This window comes from Lissotriton vulgaris, chromosome 4_1 (assembly GCF_964263255.1).
Source record: "Lissotriton vulgaris chromosome 4_1, aLisVul1.2, whole genome shotgun sequence".
NCBI lineage: Eukaryota > Metazoa > Chordata > Amphibia > Caudata > Salamandridae > Lissotriton > Lissotriton vulgaris.
This window is the reverse complement of record NC_141691.1, coordinates 205143718-205160013: the sequence shown is the minus strand read 5'-3', so window position 1 is coordinate 205160013 and position 16296 is coordinate 205143718. Positions and strand designations below refer to the sequence as shown.

Genomic DNA, 16296 nt, shown 5'->3' with positions numbered 1-16296 from the left:
ATGGGCGCATGTGTAGGCGAGCATGATGGATAAGTGGGATGCATGAAGCCATCATGCCCATTAGTTTCATTACTCTCCTCACTGTCTGAGACTGATCCCTCTGGTAGGGGGCTGTTTCATTGTGGACAGCTTGTGTCTTGGCCTGTGTTGGGTAAGCCTTTGCATTTGTTCTGTTTGTCTTGCTCTTCGGAATGTGTTCTCTCTTTCTGGTGCTGTAGAAGATTTCTTGCGGTTTATTAAAAAACCCAGGTCTTGTAGCATTTGAATTGTTTTTTGAACATGATTGAGACAGGTCTGTTTCGAGTGTCCCCTTATTAGCCAGTCGTCTAAGTAGGGGTAGACGTGTATTCCTTCTTTTCTCAGGTGTGCTGCCCCTGCGGCCAGACACTTCGTGAACATCTGTGGATCAGATTTTATGCCGAAGGGGAGTACCTTCAATTGGTAGTGTGTTCCGTTGTGCCGGAATCTTAGGCACTTTGTGTTTTTTTTGTTCATAGGGATATGCAGGTAGGCATCCTTGAGGACTATTATTGTTAAGTAATCCCCTTTTTGAATTTGTGGGATTATTTTCTGGAGGGTACACATTTTGAAGCGGTGTTCGTATGAACTTGTTTACAATCTTAAGTCCATGATTGGTCTTGGAGTGTGATCCAGTTTGGGTACTAGGAAGTATGGCGAGTAATTTCCTTAGAACCAGTCTTGTGTTGTTACCTTTTCTATTGCCTGTTTGAGGTATAGCTCTTTGATCTCTGCGTTTAACAGTGTTTGTTCTGCTCTTGTCAATCTTTTTGTTTTTGGCAGATTTGCAGGTGGTGTTCTTGTGAGCTCTATGCAGTATCCGTATTTTACCAAATTTAATATCCAATTGTTTGCTGTGATCCTTTTCTATTGTCTGTGTAAAAAGGATATCATTCCCCTCACCGTTTTTTTGTGTGGGTCCGTATTTGAAATTAAGTCAGTTAGGCCCATTTCCTCTTCCTCTAGAGGATTGGCCTCTTCCTCTGCCATTACCTCATCCTCAAAAGAGCTACTTTTGTTGTTTTTGCCAACCTTGGTCGCAAGAATGTTGGCCCATTTGTTGGTTTTGGTTCTGTCCTTCGGAGTGTTATGTTATTTGCTGCCCTTCACCAAAGGTGCCTCTACCTTTGAACTTTATGCCACTGAAACCTCCTCTTTTGAACAAACCTTTTTGCTGTAGGGCCCCCATTGCCCTTGCAATTTAGTTATCCTTTTTAATTTGCTGAATGGATTCATCTACTTCCATGCCAAATAGAGCTTACCCATTGAACAGTCTGTTAATGATTGATGTTTGAACTTCCTGCTTGAAACTAGAAATTCTGAGTCAGGCATGCCTTCTGAGGATGGTTCCTGTGCACATTTGCCTACTTGCAGTATCTGCTGCATCTAAGACAGACTTTAGGCAGGTGTTAGCCACATTTTTTCCGTCCTCTTTATGTCCTCAGGGAGTTTGTTAAGCAACTCTTCTATCTCATCCCACTGCTGGTGGCCATATCCATTCAACAGTGCATTTGAATCAAAGAATGAGGACTTGGAGTCGCGCTCTTGGTGCAATAATCTCCGAATTACTGGGCTGCCAGAGTCAACCAATGTGGGCAAAATGGAAACACATGCTGAGCGCCTGATTTCGGACATTTTTGGCACGGAACAGTTGTCTAACATGTTCATTGTGGAGCGCGTTCACCGCTCCCTGGCAGCTAGGCCGGTTCTGGTGGTACCCTCACGTCCTATAATAGCCAGAGTTTTACATTATAGGGACATTATAGGGACAGAGACACTATACTGCGCCTGGCTAGGGAGAAAGGTACTATTGTTCACCATGGTAACACGTTGGCCTTCTTCCCTGATTTTACGGTTGCAGTTCAGGCAGCTCGGAGAGAGTTTGGCATGGTGAAACAATTTTTGAGAAATGAGGGGGTTCCCTATGCCATGTTATACCCGGCCCGGCTTCGTATCGGCACTGCAGATGAAAGTAAAATCTTTTCATCCCCAAAGGCAGCTATGGACCATGCCAAGCATTTAAAACGGTGGAAGAGAGACTCTACGGCTGCACCTGAGGAAGAGGAGTAGGATGGCATTATGCTAACTGTTGAGTGGGTTGGCGCCTCTGGTCAATTGCAATGTGGTTCAGACATCATATTCCTTTTTTATTGACTGGCACGATGTTTAATGTTTGGCTCTCTATAAGTTTCACTCATTTATAAACAGTCAATAATTGCTACCTTTGTATCTGTTGGCCCTTCCAAAGCTCTGAGGACAGCGATAAACTATGCTAAAGTGTAGAAGTGCAGGGCCCATGACTACATGGAGGGGACTATAGATGTGGCACAGTGTGGATTTGGTACTTTTGTATCATTTACTGGCATGTCTGATCTCCTGTTTTTCACTTTTCGTTATGTAGTAACGTTGGAGGACGCATCAGATCCCGCAACAGGCGCCAGCGGGAGAAACGGGAGGCTCAAATGGCGGCGGAGAAGAGGGATGCGCTCGCAGCGACGGCGGCCATTACAGGGTCGCAACAGAACAGTGAACGGGCAGGAACGGACTCGGGAGGGGAAGGCAGCAGAACAGGAGAGGAACTTTCAGAGGCGGAAAGCTCAAAGGGGCCGATAGTAACCCCACAGACATCGGATGGTATTTTCTGCGGCTGAGATAGAACTGGGACTAGATCGGGACTTCATGGTAGGGTGATATCCTGTTGATGGAGGGCGGGTTGCCGGGAGGGGGAGCTGTGTGCTTTGGAGGGGATGGAGGTGCGGGGTGCGGGCTCCGCTAGCTGGGGTCGGCGGCGACTCACCCCCCTTGGGCCCTTAAGGTCGACTGTGGTGGAGACCACAGGGTAAGAGTGTGAGAAATTGGTTCACGGTTTGGATGGGGGCGGCCATTGGGTTCGTGTGCTCTGTCCTGGGGAGTGGGGTTTGGGAAGTGTTTCAGTTTTGGGAATGTTCGGGGGGGGGCAACTGCAATGGGGGGGGCCATGGACCTTTGTTATTTGATTCGGACTGTACGGAGTTGGAATGGGGACATTACCTAACTTGAAATGCCTAACGTGGAATGTCCGGGGTCTGCGGACCATGGTGAAACGTCATAAAGTCCATGCATACCTGGTACGCAGGGGGGTTCATATTGCTATGCTCCAGGAGACTCATCTCACCAAAAAAGAGCGCGCTGCCTTGCAGAAAAGATGGCGGGGCCAGGTGTTTGGCACCACTTACTCGGCGTATGCCAGGGGGGTGTTGATCTGGGTGAGGGCGGGGATACCCTTTCAAGTGCTGAACCAAGTAGTAGATCCGGATGGCAGGTTTGTGGCGGTGGAGGGGAGGTTATATGGACGGGATGTGGTTTTCTTCTGTGTCTATGCACCGAACACTGACCAAGGCAGATACTTTGATAGTCTCTCGGGGTCCTTGGCCTCTTTCCTGGCGGGTCCGATAGTGTTAGGGGGGGACTTCAACTCGATTACGGATGTTGCTCTGGATAGGTCCCATCCCCCCCTAGTAGACTCTCCGGTGCGCAGGCTGGCCGCGCACAGGAAGGACTGGCAGGAACGATGGGGGTTGCTGGATGTCTGGAGGGAGCGGCACAGGGGAGCCAGGGATTATTCCTTTTATTCCGCTCTCCATGATCTACATGTCAGGATCGATTCGGTGCTTTGCGGGGGATCCCTAGCCCCATTGATTACCCATGCGGAGTACCTGGCTAGGACTATATCCGATCATAACCCCCTATTGGTGCACATTCAGTGGCAGAGAGAGCGCTCAGTGATACCAACATGGCGGCTTCGGCCGGAGACGCTAGAGGATTCGGTGTTCAGCGATGCGGTTCGGCAAGGCATTGATAGTTATTTCGGAGTGAATGAGGGCACGGCTGCGAGTAGGTCTACTGAATGGGATGCAATGAAAGTGGTGGTGAGAGGGGTGTGTTTGGGTAGGTTCTCAAATGCTCGTACGACTGTGCTGAATGACCTACTGAAAGCGGAAGAAACTTTGAGGGACTTGGAGCGCCGCAGGCCGGCTAGGCCAGGTCTACAGGCCCAGCTGTTGGAGGCGAAGGAAGTGGTTGCCACCGAGACGGAACGTTTGAGGTGCTATGACTATAGGCAGTACATCATCAGGGCACACGCAGAAAGGGACAAGGTGGGTACCCTCTTGGCCAGACTAGCTAACCCGGAACTTAGGGGCTGCCCGATTCTCAGCATTAGTAATGCGCAGGGAGAGATGGTGTACTCCCAGGCAGCGGTATTGGAACGATTTAGGGGGTATTATGAGGAACTATACCGGAGTCAGCGGGGAGTGGGGGTTCAGGACATCGCGGAATACCTGGGGGAGAGGCAGCTCCCGGTCCTGGACGAGGAAGACGTGAGGGAGCTGGGTAGCCCGATCACGCTCACGGAAATACGGGTGGCCATCAAACATATGGCCCGCAACAAGACGCCCGGGGTGGACGGACTGCCAATTGAATTCTATCAACAATATGTGGACAGCTTGGCGCCCAGGCTGCTGGTGGTGTACACGGAAGCCTTCGAGACGGGGGCATTGCCTGGGTCCATGCGGGAGGCCTTGATTGTACCGCTCCTCAAGCCTGGCCGGGATGCCGCGGATGTGAGGTCTTATCGCCCGCTGTCCATGCCGACGGTGGATTATAAGATCCTGAGCCGAATCCTGGCCACCAGGCTGGCCCCGCATATGACGGGCCTGGTACACAGGGACCAGGCCGGGTTTATACCCACGAGGAGCACGGCGCTGAATATCCGCCGCCTGGTGGGAATAATGGACGCCATCTTGGACAGGGAGGGAGCACCGGCGGTTCTGTCTGTGGACATCGAGAAGGCCTTTGATAGCTTGGAATGGCCTTTCCTGGATGGAGTGCTAGAGAGGTTTGGCATGGGCGAGGGGTTTCGGAGGTGGACGAGGGTCTTATATACCTCGGCGACGGCGAGAGTACGATTGGGCGGCCTGGTGTCTGCGGCGTACCCGGTGGGCAGGGGAACACGACTGGGATGTTCTCTCTCCCCCCTATTGTTTGCCCTGGCGATGGAACCCTTGGCGGTCCATGCGAGGTCAGGTGACCGATACACGGGGATAGTTAGTGGCGGGCAGTGGCATTATATATCGCTGTACGCGGATGACTTGCTCCTGTACCTAGCTGACACCTCGGGGGCATTGGTTGGAGCGATGGATCGGTTGTCTGAGTTCGGCCGGCTGTCGGGCCTTAAGGTCAATTGGGCGAAGACTTGTGTGTTCCCGCTGCGAGCGGGATCGCCAGCCCCTAGCAGCGATTTGGGTGTGGTATGGGAACCCTCTTGCATCACCTATTTGGGTGTCCGCATTTACCACGCGGCTGCGGACCTATTGGAGGGCAACATTGGCCGCTGTGTCCGGGCGCTGTGGGGCAGCTTGTCTTTCTGGTCGACCCTCCCGCTGACAGTCCTGGGCAGGATAGCACTGTTGAAAATGGTGGCGCTCCCCCGCTTCCTCCATTATTTCCGAACGCTGCCTGTCTGGATTCCCCAGGGGGTGTTTAGAGAACTGCGGTCAATGATAATTGGCTTTCTATGGGGGCATGGCCGCCGTAGAGTAGCCCTGAGCACGCTACTTCGGATTTGATACCTTCAAGCAATAGATCTACAGTTTCGGGTGATAACATCGGAAAAGCACAAAAACTTTCCGAAGTCGTTTTACTAAAACAGCTGTTCGGGAGAGTTTCAGAGGAGGCATCAGGTGTCTGACTGGCATTTAGAATCTTCAAATGATCACAAATATCGGAGATCTTAGAGCAAAAGAAGGAAGATAGGGTGTTGCAGAGGTCCTGTGAAGGCTCCACTTTATCAGAGACTGTAGGAGCAGCAAGGGAGTTAAAGATGTTAAAGAGCTCCTTAGGAGTGGTGATATCCCTTGTGATCTTGGAGTAGTATCTTTCCTTTTCCTCAATTATAGCTGCTTTATATGCCTTCAGACATTTTTTATGTGACTGCCTGCCAGAGGGAGCCAAATCCTTCCGCTAGTATCATTCCTTCCTTCTGCACTCTTGTCTCATATTTTGTAGACTATCAGAGAACCAAGGAGCGGGGTGCGTTTTCCTGGCCGAATAACACAGTTTTTTGGGGGCAAGAGAGTCCATCATAGCAGTAATTTTTTTGGAAAGATTTCCCGCAGCCGTATCTACGTTATGAAGGTCTGATTGCTGGAAGTTAGCAAGAGCAGTGGCGACCGCTTTATTTGTAATCAGAGTGAGATTTCGTTTTTCAACCACTATGAAAACAGCCCTTTGAGAGCTACCTAAAGTAGTGGCCCTTAATTCAAAAGGAACTGCAAAGTGGTCTGACCACGAAAGCAGAAGGGGTGCGCCCACCAGGATTCGATCATCATTCAAAAAAATCCCATCGAGGGTGGGGCCAGCAATGTGAGTGGGGGTATTCACTAATTGTGGAAGGCCGCAACCATTCATACATTCTAGTAAAGTGTGGGCGTCATGGTTCATATTTTCTAAATGAAAGTTGAAATCCCCAAGAAGCGTGAAATGCATACGCTCGAGATAAGGCTCTAAATGGTTGCTTAGGGGGCGTGGCCAAGATGGCGGTGTGAGCGGACGTGTCTCCAGGAGCTCCTGCCGCCGGCAGTCTTCACAGCACCTTGTACCGCTTCAATCCCCTGTCCGTGGGCCCCGGTAGAGAGCGCTTGCCGCCCGGAAGGGTTAGACTGCGGTGGAACAAGCGGGGCGAAGTGGGGGACACCCGGAGCCGAGAGAGAAGAAGCGCCGTGAACGCGGCGGGCTTGGCCTAGCGGAGCGGAGCCGCGGGGCGTGGCCTAAAGCCCAGACGTGGACGTCCGGCTGAGAGGTGCCTCGGACGGCAACAGACTACGCGAGGACGGGCGGATTGACTGTGGATCCGGCCCGCGCGTTAACGGCGCGAGGCCCCTGGGGCAGTACAGTCCAGGGGCTGCTGCAGATCCACGAGCTGACTGTCGATGTGGCTGGGAACGAGGAGGGGTCTTCCGGCGGCAGACATACAGGCGGCCGGGTGAGGTGGGCCCATCGGCAGAGCATGGAGGTCGGAGCACAGACCCCCGGGTCCCCCAAACTGAGGTGAGGTGCAGCGCGAGTGGAGCACTTGCAGGCGGAGGCTGAAATAACCGGCGTGCCAGGTGCAGCACCACAGCGGGAACTGCATGGGACTTGAGCGGGGACGCCCGGCTCGTACTGGCGGGTCCGGCGCGGCCTGTGGCGCCTTTGGGCGGGCGTCCGCCATTTTGAGCAAGTGAGCCGGTCCCCCGGGCGGGCGTGGACTGCCACTTGGGTAGCGCCCTGGGGGCGCCTGCTCGGCCCCACCGCTACAGACAGAGCGTGGAGGTGTGGCGCTCAGTGGGCAGCTAGAGGGCCGTGCCGAGATAGGAGCAAGTGGACACCGGCGGTGTTGACTCGGACCAGCTACAGGGGCCCAGAGGGGCGGACAGAGGCAAAGAGGCGTCTCCTCGACTCCGGGGGGGGAAGCGAGGGTTCCTTGAGGGGCCTCGTGGGACCCCCTGAATAACTGACTGTCCCGGCAGTCCCCCTGCATGCTCGTGGTCAGAGCACACCTTGTTTAGCAGTGCCGGTGGTGTCCGGGCCGGAGGGGAGGATCCGGAAAGACCAGACCATCAAAGAGCTATTCACCCCTAGTACGATGGGGAAGCGGACAGACACCACCACGTCCGGCCAACGGGTTGGCGCCGAGAAGAAGGCCTCAGACTCTCGGCCCTTGGGGAAGACGGAACTCGAGGACCCCGTCACCAGGTTCTTTTTGGAGTCCCTCTTCACTGGCCTACAAGAGGACATCCACGCCCTGAAGAGAGAGCTGCAGGAGGAAATACAGGAAGTCCGCCGCGACACCGACGCCATAGGAGAGAGGGTGGCGGATTTAGAGCCCAAAAGTGATGGGCGGGATGTGGAGATAGAGGCGCTGCGGCAGGAGATCGTTCGCATACATGACCAACAGGTGGACCTCCAATCTCATGCCAAGGATTTGGAGAACCGCTCCCGGCGGCATAACATCAGGATTAGGATTAGGTGAGTGAAGCAGTCTCCCGACACGGACGACCTCTTCCACTTTACCCAGGGCCTTTTTAACCACATTTTGGGCTGGCCTGCAGACTCCCCTCTTCGGCTGGACAGGGCCCACCGGACGGGCCCACCTAGAGCCAATGCGGCCTACCCGGCCGACATTCTGATCTGTGTGCAGGACCTCAGAACGAAGGAGGAGATCCTTAGCAAAGCGCGCCAGATGGGAACAATCTCCTTTGGAACCCACTCGCCGACTCTGTACCAGGACCTCGCTGCTATCACACTGGAGAAGCGACGGACCTTCAGGCCGATCACGGCGGAATTGCGAAAGCGCAACATTTCCTATAGCTGGGGTCATCCCTTTCGCCTGGTGTTCAGGCTGGACAACAAGGTTCACCAGTTGCGATCTCTCAGGGACGCATGCAGTTTGCTTGGTCTTGAGGAGCAGACGGAGGACGACGACCCCACCAGTGGGGGTGCTGCTGGCACGGACGCCCCCGGACAATGGAAACGGCGACGGCGCAAACTGAGGCGCCCGGCAGCGACGGAGATCGAAGAGGGTCGACGGGCGGCAGTGGAAACTGTAGCGCAGGGGCAGGCGAAGTCAGACAGTGGATGACCACCGAAATGGCGGCGCTAAGGCTTTGATGAGAAAGAGAGGGCTGGGGCCAATCACGCCGGCGGCGGGGGCTGAGGCAATGGACTCAGACACATTCCCCAGATTGTGACCTAATTCTTCATCTACAACTGTGGATGATGGACAGGACTATTCTTTGTATCCTTCAAGTTGGGGAGAAGGGGCGGTTGGGGGGGCGTTTGGTCAAGGAAGGGGGGGGGGGGGGGACGGTATTGCATTGTTGCCCAGTTGGGAGTGGGGGGGGTCTCGGAGTTGGGGTGTAGGGGGAGTGCAGGGTGGCCGAGGGGAGTGGGGGTGGGATTGTGGCCCATGGTCGGAAGGGGGTGTGGTCTACTTGCTTTCCAAATGACAGGTTGGCGGAGGGGGTTTCGGGATCCTCCGGGTGGGTCGATCGGGGCATGATTGCATGGCTACCTATTTGTCTTTCCCCGTAGATGACTCGAACTGACGTTGTTGTTCTCACTTTGAATGTGAGAGGGTTAAACAATCCAGTAAAACGCAAGGCGGTCCTCCTACTCCTAGAGCAATCCCAGGCGGATATCTGCCTCTTGCAGGAGACACACCTCTTAGCTAAGGACTGCCATCGTCTCCAATCTAGCAGGTTCCCACTTCAGTTTTTCTCTTCAAGCCCAGATAAAAAGGCGGGAGTAGCAATACTGGTAGCACGCAAATTTAAGGGCAAGGTGCTGGGTAAAATTACTGAAATCAGGGGCAGATTACTGGTCTACAGGTTCGCAATAGGGGACCTGATCTACACGATCGGCTCGATGTATGGGCCTAATAAAGCCAAGAAAAGTTTCTGCACACAGCGCTTACCGAAGCTACGGACACAACAGATCGCCACCTTCTGCTGGGAGGGGATCTGAACTTAGTCCTTGACAACTCACTGGAGCGGTCCTGTCAACGCACCAGCCAAGTGGGTGCCTTGTCGGCAGCAGGCCTGGCCCGACTGAGGGAACTGGGATTAGTGGACGCATGGCGCGAGCTTCACCCTGGTGAGAAAGACTACACGCACTTCTCAGCTGCACATAAAACATATGCGCAACTAGATTACTTGCTTGTCTCTACTGCGGCTCAGTCACTTGTCACCGGCGTTGAGATTGGCACGGCGTCCCTTTACGATCACGCCCCGGTCTCGGTCACTCTTGCTGGGCCGGTAGCGCCGCGTGCCGGCAGGGTATGGCGACTCCGGGACTCATTGCTAAACAAGAAGGAGGCACTCTCCAGAATTCAGGGAGCAATAACAGACTATTTGTCCCACAACAGCAATGAGGACACCGCGTTAGCTACTCAGTGGGCGGCGCTCAAAGCCGTCTTAAGGGGGGGATTTATCTCGATCTCAGCTGCGGAGAATGTAGTGCGCCAAGCCAAGAGAGATGAGCTTACCCAAAAGACCAGGGAATTGGAGCAAATGCATAGGAGGACAGAGGCCCCAAGAATATGGCGCCAATTGAAGACGGCCCGTCAGCAGCTGGCGGCGTTGGATCTCGACAGGGCGGAGTATGCAGCTTTAAGACTGAAACACGCATATTACACCGGGGGGGATAGATGCGGGCGCCTCTTGGCGCACAAGTTGCGCACAATCACCCAGAAACGGGAGGTTAAGGAACTGAAGGGAAAGGATGGAGCGCGCGTCACTGGAGATCGGGCAATAGCTGGAGCCTTCAGCGACTTCTATGCTGCTCTGTATGAGGCTGTCCCTCCGGACCCGGAGGCAGAATCAGCCTTCCTGGAGGCGATCCCGTTACCGGTTCTAACACAAGAGCAAGCTGATTTCCTACAGAAGGACATCCGCCTGGAAGAGGTTATTTCGGCTATTTCCGACTCAAACTCGGCAAAGCACCTGGTCTGGACGGATTTCCAGCATGCTTCGATAAAACCTTCTGTGTCCAACTGGCTCCGCTGCTAGCCAGACTCTTTACCTCGTTCCTGGTGGAGGGTGCGATTACCAAAGATTTACTTGAGGCCTCCATCGCGGTTATACCTAAACCGGGCAAGGATCACACGGACTGTGGGGCATATAGGCCCATTTCCCTGTTAAATGTTGATCTCAAGCTCTATACAGGGATCCTCGCCTCTAGACTGGGCCCGTGCATGGGTGGACTAATTGATCCGGATTAGTCCGGCTTCATTCCAGAGCGTCAGACCTCCGATAATACTAAAAGGGCCCTTCACCTTATAGAGAAAGCCTCCCATACACAGGGCGAATACTTGATGCTGGCCATCGATGCCGAGAAGGCTTTTGACAGAGTGCACTGGCCCTATCTCGAGAGGGTGTTGGTGAAGGCAGGCATGGGACCCACGTTTCGAACCAGGGTAATGAACTGCTACAAATTCCCTTCTGCTACGGTCCGGGTTAATGGTTCCTCCTCCCCGCGGTTCGATATCGAGAGAGGCACAAGGCAGGGATGCCCGCTATCCCCTCTATTGTTTGCCCTTTATATGGAGCCACCGACACAGTTAATCCGCACAGACCCAGAGATAAAGGGGATTAGATTTGGGGGCGATGTCCATACCATAAGCCTATACGCCGATGATGTCTTGTTGTCCCTTACCGATCCCCGGAGCTCGCTTCCCGCCTGCATGGACGCTCTATCCAGGTTTGGCAGTGTATCAGGCATCAAAGTCAACATGACAAAGTCAGTAGCGCTAGATTTGTCCCTAAGCCCGAGCACAAGCGCTGAGTTATGGGATAGGTTTCCCCTGCAATGGGCGGTAGATGCGGTCTCATATCTCGGTATACAACTGGCCCACTCGCTACAGACCACTGTGGAGGTCAATTACTCCCACTTAAGACAGAAGGTCAGACGGGAGTTGGGACAGTGGAAATATTATCCGCTGTCATGGCTCGGCAGGGTGGCAGCGATTAAGATGACGATTCTTTCTCAGATACTTTACATCTTTCGCACTTTACCCCTTACTCCTCCTAGAGGCTGGATTAAATTGATGCAGTCGGAGCTCTCCCAATTTATATGGAACGGAAGGAAGCCCAGCCTGAAAGCACAGATAGCGATGATTGCCCCGGAACACAGAGGAATCGGGATTCCGGACCTGTCGACGTACTTCCAAGCGACACAACTACGCGTTATGGCGGAATGGGTCCGATGGGAGTCGGGGAAGCACTGGCTTTTCCAAGACCAGGCAGTCGCTGGGAGGACGTTGCAGGAGATCCCTTTTATGCGCAGGGCTCATAGGCCTCCTAACCTTTATGCGTCTCTTATCACGCGAGTCCCGCTTGAGATCTGGGACCAGTGGGGGTTCCGCTTGGCCTCACCACTATGCCGTCACCGCTCACCCCCATCCTGGACAACCCCGGCTTTCAGCCGGGGATGGATGGGAGGGCTTTCGAACGTTGGAAGCCAGCTGGATGTCGCTCCCTTTGCCAGGTTAACGGTCCGGAGGGAGTGGTCTCCTTTCCACAGTTCCGCCAGGAGTTCGGCCTCCCAGAAACCGAGAGGCTCCGTTACTTCCAGGTCAGACACTGGGCCCTAGACACTACGGTGAGATCTGTGGCAGATAGGCGAATGACTGACTTCGAATGCTGGCTGATCACACGCACAACTGACAAGCAGCTCATCTCGGACCTCTACAAAATGCTCATGCACAAACACAGGTACACCTACAGCGCGAGTAGGGTCCGCTGGGAGCGGGAAATGGAGAGACCCTTTACACATAAGGAATGGGAGGGAATATACTACAGAGCGCAACATTCAGCTTATCACATGGGGCTCACGGACACTCTTACAAAGCTAGTGACCTATTGGTACTACACCCCGGAGCAGCTGTATGAGATGGACAGTAACAAGGATCCCTTATGCTGGCGGGGTTGCGGACAATTGGGCACTCTCACGCACATACTCTGGGACTGAAGATTTTTGCAGGAATACGGGCGCCAGGTTTTAGACGAAGTAGATGCCCACTTTAACACAGAAATCCCACGCTTCCCTTCATATGTCATTTTGGGGCTCCCCAACGCATTGACCTATCCTTTAAAATCACAAAGAGGTCGCTTGATGGCCATCGCGCTGGGCTCGGCGCTACAAAACATTCTGGCACATTGGCGCTCGGGGCAAATTCCTACGTATCGGGGTTGGCTCCATCGCCTGTGGATGGTCCTGGGCATGGAGAGGATTTCCCTTTACAAAGCTGGAGAGGGGGCCAAGTATGCTGAGCTGTGGCAGCCATTTCTAGCCCTCCTGTCCTCGGAGTTTGTGGAGGTAACTTGCCCACGGTATCTTAGATTGCTGAGGCTAACCGAGACTGATCAGAAGGGGAAGGGCAATAGACCTGCCTGTTAGGTTGATGGGAACGGTGGTGACACAAGGAAGAATGAGACCATGGACCACACGGGGAGGGGGAGGGAAGGAAGGGTCGGGACGGAGGGGTTGGGGCTAGGTGGGGAGGGGGGTGTTGGGTGAGGGGGGTTAGGTTTGTTGGGGAAGGGGGTAGGGGGGGGGGGGGGGAGTTCTGTTGAGCCAAAACTGAGTCAGTCAACAGAGATACACCGCACCTGGAACGGGTCAGGTACCGCCCGGGCAAAGGAATGTGCCGGTCAGCAGATGGGGTAACGGTGATCATGAAATAGCACTACACTGTTTTAAAACGCGGCCGGCCCTGGTTGGGTTGTAGGCGGCTTGCTGTGTATAACCATGATCTTGCAAATACAGCGCCATACTGTATGCCCTTCTGCTATATCTGAACCCTAACACTCAGCAAAACTGCTTGGAGATAGCTTACAAATGTTTTGTGCCCGTATTGTGTCGACATGCTCAATAAAAGATATTTAATACTAAATGGTTGCTTAGATCATGGCTAAACGAGGCCCTCGGGCCAGGTTGCCTGTAGCACAGAATCCCAGAGAAACTTTCAGTGAGAGTGGAATTTATAGAAAAATATAATGCCGGATAGGGATCAAGAGCGGAGGTCAGCGGTTCTGACCTGGATACCTAAACCTCCTCCACGTCGGCCCTCCCTGTCCAGTCTAGTGAGGCAATACCCCGACGGAATAGCCTCTACCAGCCCAGGACCAGAAGAGTCATTAGCCCATGTTTCCATGAGGAAAACCCAGCCAGGGGCATGTTGGAGAACAAAATCTTTAAAGGCGATATTGTTCTTGATCAGGGACCTAGAGTTAAGGAGGAAACCCTGCAGAGACCTCTGCCTTTGCGTATGATAAGCTCTGTTAGGCAAAGAGGAGGGGCTGGTCCCTTTCTCCCCCCTTAAGGCAAAGGCCACACCAACTACAAGAGAAGGGTCCTTTCTTGAACAGCATTTCTGCTTTCAAGCTGTGTGCACAGAGCAGCGGATTTCTCTTCCCAATGTCCAGCAGATCGCCCCTTGAGTAAAATCTCTCGACTCGGCACATGGTATAACCACCTTGTGGGTGGTACACCATATATAGAGCAGGCTTCCTACACTACCACTACACATTCGATCCCTTACTGAACTAAAAACCTTTAGGATTGCTTTAAAACATTGTAATCATCTTTCTCTCAGATTACCACCATTATAGCCTTGGGTGAAAGAGCACTTTATAACATAACAAATACCATTAATGTGACATTGAGAGCAAGATAGGTTGCAGACCATTAAGCAGAACAGCTTTGAGTGAGGCGACCAAACCTATGAAAAACCTGTGGCAAATGCACAGTTAGAGGTCAACAGAAGATGCCTTTGTTCAGGCAATCTGAAAGTGAAGGCCATTTGAAGGATTTTCACAGGAAAAATAACATTCATGGCTTCGGTATATTTTATCCTTTTTCACCCACAACTGGTTAAAATTGCTACTTCTAAAAGGCATAGCATGAGTTTCTCAAAAAATAGAATGATGCTAGAGACATTTTTGACCATGTGTGACCATGTTCATCCACTAATGTAACCTCAAATGTGGTCGTTCCTATATATTTTTGTCCAAACCTTTGAGACACGAAAACAACTAGGTTTCAAACAATATGCAAAGGACAAAGTGTAATGCTTGCAAAAATCATGAGGGGTACCCTACAAATGTCTCATACAGGGACACATTTCCATTGCTCTTTGGCGCACCATGCAATTCTTCTAAAATCACTCAGAGTACTTTCATTTTTGAGGTTGAGTAGGCCTCAACAGCTTCCTCAGCGTCTTATTCCAGAGTCCATTTGGGGGCAAGCTTCCTTGCCAACATCAACTAATTAGACATCTAATGCCATAACTTGTCGATTGTGCTGACAATGCCCCACGTGTTGCTACAGACTCTGGGGGCATTAACCAAGCAGCCAAACGAAGGAGGTAGGCGCCATCCAGCAACACTGCCCCTTAACGGCAATCTACTGTTTAATGCATGCTAAGCTGGCTAACAGTGAAGGGGCAATCCCATCACAATGTCTGCATGGTGAGCCTGGATGAGTAAAGCCGGTAACCATGGACATTTTAGTATGTATTATCTACACATATGCAAGAGTAGAGGTGAGATTAGGAGATCCTGACTGCCATGTCAACTAGACGCAATGTTCCCCTCCATGCCACATTTATCTCTATCTGAAAATGAAAAACATTTTCATAGACTAAAAAAACCAAGAAAAACAACACCTGGTTCCTTACTGGGGTACAGACTCACAATTCTTACTTTCCCCTTGCGAAATACTGAGACCGGGCATGTAGTCAGGTGAGGGGGAATATTATGAAGCTTAAAAATATCATGAAGACACTCATATGCATATAGGTCCTAAGGGCAGTCAGTTCATTTACTTTCAAAGAGTTTAAAATTCAAATTCAATAAACAAAATATTTTACCTTCGGTATAGAGGTTCAATCATAATATGAATAAGCTCACAGAGTGCAATAGCTATAGGTTTATGTGAAGTGGAATAAAATGGAGGCATCTGATCCATTATGCTTTGTGCATGCTGCCAATCTCCAATCTTCAACAAAGCTTCCAATAAACCAAGCTTTTGGTTGTCTGGTGGCTAAAAAATATATGACAGAGTTAAACATCAGTTGTTTCCCTTTAATAACCTGAAAAACATTTCAATTGATTCCAATGAGAGCGAATAAAAATAAGTTGTTATAAACCCAGCATTTCTGACAATCACTCTATTGCTTTTCATACATTCACAAAAATACACTATGCATATTATTAGAAGAAACTGGACTGTTAATCTCTGGGAGAGAGGGGCCTCTTCATGATATGAGCTACCTCTGAGCTTCTACGGAGTCAACACAGTAGTGCTCCTTGGTTTCTCTGAGCAAAGTCAGGCTTACCCATCGTAGCATGGTATAAGCAGAAAAGCCTTTTTCAGAGAACATTTCTTCTAAAAAATGAAATGCAACACCAAGACGCCATAAACGTTAAGAAATAACCATGATAAAAAACAAAATCAAAAACAAGGATTAAAATGATTTAAAAAAAAGAACCAAATCAAGATTTTTGGAATCCAGAGATTAAGGATATATTCATTTAAAGTAGTAACTCAAAATAAACAAGTACTGCCAAAGTCGATAGTTAGGAGCTTAATGTGAAAACGCCAAAATTTAAAGGCATGCATAAACTATGTGGCCAATGTGAGGTGTCAGGGGGTTTGCAATTACACCCACCATGCCAATCTGAAGCCTAAGGCTATTTT

At 51.6% G+C, this 16296-nt stretch overlaps 1 protein-coding gene across 2 annotated transcripts in view; it reads right to left on the bottom strand.

Moving 5' to 3' along the window:
• Positions 1–16296, bottom strand: part of THOC2 (THO complex subunit 2) — a 1289207-nt gene that overhangs the window by 1169523 nt on the left and 103388 nt on the right. For both annotated transcript variants that reach the window (XM_086918507.1, XM_086918508.1), the window contains exon 10: positions 15467–15639. In XM_086918507.1, the coding sequence (XP_086774633.1) occupies positions 15467–15639 (173 nt within the window). The remainder of the gene's footprint in view (positions 1–15466; positions 15640–16296) is intronic.